Raw genomic sequence first — 6,323 nt, forward strand, 5'->3', positions numbered from 1 at the left:
GAGCAGCCTAGGAGACATGTTCCATCTCAAGGAGAGAGAGAGAGAGAGAGAGAGAGAGAGAGAGAGAGAGAGAGAGAGAGAGAGAGAGAGAGAGAGAGAGAGAGCAAAAGGGAGAAGAGTGGCTACAGAACATCTGAGGCAGACAGACACTGGCATGTGAGGTTAGCGCTGGAGCACAGAGATGCAGTCACGCACTGTGACAGAGAGAGGGATAGAAAGATGGAGAGGGAGGAGGGAGTGAGAGATGGGAGCAATATGAAAAGAGATCAAGAGGAAAAGTAAGAGAGAAACAAGCAACAATAAGAGAAAGCAGGAGAAAGAGAGTGAGAGGCAGGGATAAAGCAAGAGAGAGAGAGAGGCAAGGGGAAAGAGAGAGGCAGGGAGAAAGAGCGAGAGCAAAGAGAGTCAGAGAGTGAGAGCAAAGAGAGAGGAAGGGAAAAAAGAGAGAGAGAGAGATCGGCAGGGAGAAAGTGATAGAGAGAGAAGCAGGGAGAGAGATAGAGGCAGGGAGTAAGAGAGGCAGGGAGAAAGAGAGAGTCAGGGAGAAAGAGAGATAGAAGCAGGGAGAGAGAGAATGTGTGAGAGAGAGAGAGAGAGTGAGCGAGAAAGAGAGAGAGAGGCAGGGAAATAAGAGAGAGAGGCAGGGAGAGAGAGAGCCAGGCAGGCAGGCAGAAAGAGGGAGAGGAAGGGAGAGAGAGAGAGATAAAGAACGAGACAGAATAAAAATCTCTAAAGCCAAGACGTTAATTGTGTCTTACCCCTGTCTTACAACTATAGGAGCACTTCAGACAGTTTCCGAAGCTCCTCTCAACAGCCTGTGTGTGTGTGTGTGTGTGTGTGTGTGTGTGTGTGTGTGTGTGTGTGTGTGTGTGTGTGTGTGTGTGTGTGTGTGTGTGTGTGTGTGTGTGTGTGTGTGTGTGTGTGTGTTCATTATTTTTTTCAACACTTCCTCTGTAATAGTCACTCAAAATCAATGTCAACGTAGTAAAATGAGCAGTATGGTTACACTGCCAACCCGAGGACGACCAACTGCTGCAGTTCTGATCACGGCAATAGTGAGACAAAGAGAAACCCAGTCAGCTTTATATGGTAGTCAAGCAGTGGAGGCTCCTCAGAGGAGAAAGGGGATGACCATCTTCCTCAGTGAATTTCATAAAAAATAACAATTGTAAAACATTGCAAAATGATCCTTTTTGGATAAAACTATACTAAATATATTCATAAGTCACCAAATAATTGATTAAAACACTATTTTGCAAAGAAGGTCTACAGAAGCCTCAACAGCACTCTGTAGGGTAGCACTATGGTGGATCCGGAGGACAGCTAGTTTCTGTCCTCCTCTTGGTACACTGACTTCAATACAAAACCTAGGACACAATTGGTTCTCACCACCTTCCATAGACTTACACAGTAATTATGACAACTTCCGGAGGACGTCCTCCAACCTATCAATCAAATGTATTTATAAAGCCCTTATTACATCAGCTGATGTCACAAAGTGCTGTACAGAAACCCAGCCTAAAACCCCAAAAAGCAAGCAATGCAGGTGTAGAAGCACGGTGGCTAGGAAAAACTCCTAGCGGCACTGACCGCCACTGTAGTCAAGTATTATAGCTAGCCGGGATGCCAGTCTGTTTATGCTCTCGTGACAATAGCAATGGTGTAGGCAAGTGCAAAAACAGATCTGTGACGAGGTTATAGCAACCTCTGTCCATAGATTAGGACCTAGAGTCAAGGTAAGAAAGTTCTGTCAACCTAAAACCTGAAAAAATCCCAGAGCTAATGCCTAGGCCAATACAGTCCTGTGATGGGTAGAAGACCAGGTTTAAATCCAGTCTTTCACACTAGTTCCTCAACATCTAAGGAACCAATTGAATACTAGATGCCGGTGCGCGTCAGAAACTCATCATTCGGCCAGCCCAAAAGGCATTCGAAAGAATTTTGGATACCAGTTTGGCAGTCCTTTTTCATAGGGAACAATGTGTCAGTCAGTCAACATTTTTAGTCTTTAAAACTCCACGACTCCCATCAACCACTCAGTGTCTATAAAATCTCTCTCTATAACACTCAGTGTCTATAAATCCTCAATGCCTATGGCTGGACTACTCTGCCAGTATGACATCATCCTCTGGTCGGTGCCATTAGTATGAGAGCCAAATGGATCACTAGATCTCCAGGGGAACAGACCAAGAGAACAGAACATAGTTCAGGCAGAGATGTCACCCTCCCTCACAGGATGCTGCTGAGGGGAGGACGGCTCATTATAATGGATGGAATGGAGTGAATGGAACGCTATTAATGCTATTAAATGAATGCCATTGCTATGAGCCCATTCTCCCCAATTAATGTACCACCTGTGCCCTCCATCCATGAGACCTGGGGTGAGGTGATGAGGTGAAACTTTCAGAACGCTGCAGATAGAAATGTAACACATAGAACCAACAGGATTCCAAACCTATACCTACCTGATAGACAATCATAGGTAATGTAATCTATACAATACATTCCTATCTGAACGTTCTGTAACGTTGCACCCTCCTAAACAGACCCCTGAAGTTAGGCAGAACCAGATCGCCCTGGAGCTGAGTGGGGTGTCATTTGATTACTAGCTGCATTTGAAGTGCAGCTAGTGAGAATAGCAGTGTGGGCATTAATAAACTCATAGACGGCACCTGCTAGGCATGTAAAAGTGAATGGGCGTGTCTTCTGTTCTGAGTATGGCAACTAGACATTTGATCAGTTCATCTGTCAGCGATCTAATTATATTTATGAAAATTGCATATAGAACTACCTTTTGACTTTTTTAGTAGTCACTGTTCCACCAGTACATGCAAGGTATTCAAGGAAAAAGGCATGGGTGGGCAGGGATATACTGCCTAACTTATATTAGATAGGCTTCTTTATTTCTATCATTCCTAAAATAATCACAATGCCACCTCATGGCATGTCGCCGTTGACAATATGATGCCGACAATGGGGCCTTAGAAAGGGTTGGCGTACTGCTTTTTCAGTATAAAAGGAATTGCGTGTGTAGAGCCATACATGCATTCTACAGTGGGCTGAGACTATTTGGTCATTCATTGCTTTGCCTTTTCACTGCACTGAAAGGAAAGATTCAAGTCGTCCAATTCATTGAGTTGGACATAATTTACCTGAAGTTACGTCAGGGGCATTGCCAGAAGGGTGCTGAAATATGATTGTCCACACTTAGGGGATGGCTAGGTGGCTAGATAACTGCTGTTTGACTTGACAGGTGCTGAGCTAGTGTGTAGTAGCTAATTTCTGTATTTGTTCTAGAATGTTATGCACTTCCCTTATCACCTGAGGTGAATGAAGCTACAGCAGCCAAGTTGATAATGGCTGAAGTCATTTTTGCCTGTTTTTGTTGTTCTCCAAATATAATTTTATAGCTTTTAAATTGTGTAAATGCAGTAAATCAGCTTCCACTTTCAAAAGATTCCTTGAAGGGAAAAAATATGTATTGGAGGGGGAGTTACCACTGAATATCTATGAGTATCTAACTTGAATATCGATCACTTCAAATGTATTTATTTAATAAATTAGGGCAGATACAAATTAACAGTTGAAACAGTTATTCAATACAGTACATCATAGTTTAAAGCAATTTTCAAAGCTATTTGTGATGTGATTTGCTGATTTCCCATGGCCACTGGTTCTTGCCCTCACCGATTTTTTTACTTTTATAGAATCACCCGAGGTAGCCTATGTAATGACAATAGCCTATTTATTATGACTGATTGATCCAACACTAAATCAGTGTAAAGTGTGTTTATCAAACGAAGTCGGCTATTAATTACAGGCTAAATTCAGCAAGATCCAGAAGCACAATTCAAATATTGTCACAGTTTTCGAAGACGTTATGCATTTCCATTGACTGTTTGTTTTCATAAACCGATGGGTAACCGTTTGCAATGCAATGCAAGTTTTTCAAAAAATGTTGTAGGCTATTATTGGGCTATTTGTAATAATAACAACATAGTTAAATAAGCCTATTATAATGATATACTTATAATATTATAACAATATAAATAACAACTAGCCTACATCACAATAGCCATAAATAGTTAGCATTTTGCTTTAGGTTTAGTATTGGGAAAGCAAACAGGCTGTCATCGGAGGACAGCCTGTGTGGTAAGGCTACTTACAGAAGTGGCGACGGGAACTGCACGGTTGACACACTATTTAACGAAGCCAGAAGTAAAAGTAGAGCGGTGAAGGAGCTGTAGGTATCCATGATTGAACGGAGTTCCCAACACACGATAGTAAAAAACAACCCAAGACAGGGGAAGAGATGCGTGAAGCAGTCCAAATCCTGGAACCGTGTGCGTCTTCTTGCGCGTTCAACGGACCTGTCACACAGCCATCGGGGGACAGTTCGAAAACAAATCTCAGCTGGTTCGTCTCCCCCTGATGAGTTTGTGTTTGTATGTCTTTTTCAAAGAGTGTGTGTCAGATATCCGGCAGTAATCTTACAAGAAGCGCCCAGTGTGTTTTTAGGAGGAGAGGGAGGACGCCCCGTTCTCGTATCTCCCCCGCTCGTCAGCACGGAACAGTGTGTGTGGGCAATGTGTGTGAGAGAGCCCTCCCGATCGGTTTCCAAGCCCCCCACTCCACTCCACCCCCACCCCTTGCCTGAGAACGATTATCATCACGCGTTGCTCTCCATACAAGGCACTCACTCCTCACTGGGGCTGGGCAACGAACGGCCACCGCCTAGCGAGCACACAACAGCAGCCAGTCAGAATCAAACTCACTGGCAGACAAACACTGTTTCCATTTTTTTCATTATATCACATATGTATGATATTGATGATATTGCTATCGCGATAATGGAAACTGTTCTAAAATTGTAAGGAAACTGTGTTCTAAAATTGTGACTGCATGGCCTATATCAAATATCAGTTATTTTTTAAAGGTACCAAATCATTTTAACAGTCTGACCCCTGCCCCTTTGCTTGCTAAACTGAAGAATTGGGCTGGGGATATGTAACCACTCTTATATTTGCATCTATCTATCTATCTATCTATCTATCTATCTATCTATCTATCTATCTATCTATCTATCTATCTATCTATCTATCTATCTATCTATCTATCTATCTATCTATCTATCTATCTATCTATCTATCTATCTATCTATCTATCTATCTATCTATCTACCTACCTACCTACCTACCTACCTACCTACCTACCTACCTACCTACCTACCTACCTACCTACCTACCTACCTACCTACCTACCTACCTACCTACCTACCTACCCACCTACCTACCTACCTACCTACCTACCTACCTACCTACCTACCTACCTACCTACCTACCTACCTACCTACCACCCACCCACCCACCCACCCACCCCACCCACCAACCTACCTACCTACCTACCTACCTACCTACCTACCTACCTACCTACCTACCTACCTACCTATCTATCTATCTATCTATCTATCTATCTATCTATCTATCTATCTATCTATCTATCTATCTATCTATCTATCTATCTATCTATCTATCTATCTGGCATTAATACATTTTATACAAGGGGTGGGTCTAATCTTGAATGCTGATTGGTTATAACCGCATTCCAGCTGGTGTCTATTCAACAAGTTACCACCGGCTAAATCTATGACTTTAAAATGCCTGTTTACTATGTTCCATCTGACTGCGCAATCCACTGTCTTATCAGCCCAGCCAAGCAATTGATCAACTTGATCTCCACTATAAAAAGCATCTAGACATTATCTCACATTTGTTTTTGACTAACATTTCATTTTCAACAGCGGAGATTTGTTTAACCCTTACTGTCTTTCTCTCTGACATTTGCAACATTGCTTCAATATTCAAATTCAATCTCCAACTGTCCCATGGTAATGAACATGTTGGGATGAGATAGACAGGTGTTTCTCAGCCAGTTGAAATCATGAATCAGCTGGCATAATTGTTATGGATATATACAAATAAATATCAATTGAAAAAAGTTCATCTTGTTTGCAGTCTTTCCAGCTTCAGTTTGAAGTGACTGTGTTAGCTGTGTTGTTGGCTAGCTCCTCTGAACAACAGTGTCTTGACAAGTGAGCACATTTTCTATGCCAGGCGAAATCGTGCCTCACTAGCTCATTGTTATGGATGTATCCAAATAAAAGTCTCTAGAAACTGCTCAAACAAATGCTAATGCAGCTACTTTGCTGGTATTCTGGCTGCACTTTGTTGACGTGACTGTAAGTTAGCCGTAGTTGGCTAGCTGGCACGCAAACGATAAGAATGTTGACAGCCAGTATGACAATGGAACATTTAGAACAAACT

The 6,323-nt window shown here is 42.4% G+C and overlaps 1 protein-coding gene across 2 annotated transcripts in view; it reads right to left on the reverse strand.

Moving 5' to 3' along the window:
* The window catches only part of LOC106576572 (voltage-dependent calcium channel subunit alpha-2/delta-1), a 189,285-nt gene extending 184,691 nt beyond the window's left edge, over positions 1-4,594 (reverse strand). For both annotated transcript variants that reach the window (XM_045700027.1, XM_045700026.1), the window contains exon 1: positions 4,167-4,594. In XM_045700027.1, the coding sequence (XP_045555983.1) occupies positions 4,167-4,255 (89 nt within the window). In that variant the 5' untranslated portion in view covers positions 4,256-4,594. The remainder of the gene's footprint in view (positions 1-4,166) is intronic.
* Between the last annotated feature and the right edge of the window lie 1,729 nt (positions 4,595-6,323).

Source organism: Salmo salar, chromosome ssa17 (assembly GCF_905237065.1).
Source record: "Salmo salar chromosome ssa17, Ssal_v3.1, whole genome shotgun sequence".
In the NCBI taxonomy this organism is placed as follows: domain Eukaryota; kingdom Metazoa; phylum Chordata; class Actinopteri; order Salmoniformes; family Salmonidae; genus Salmo; species Salmo salar.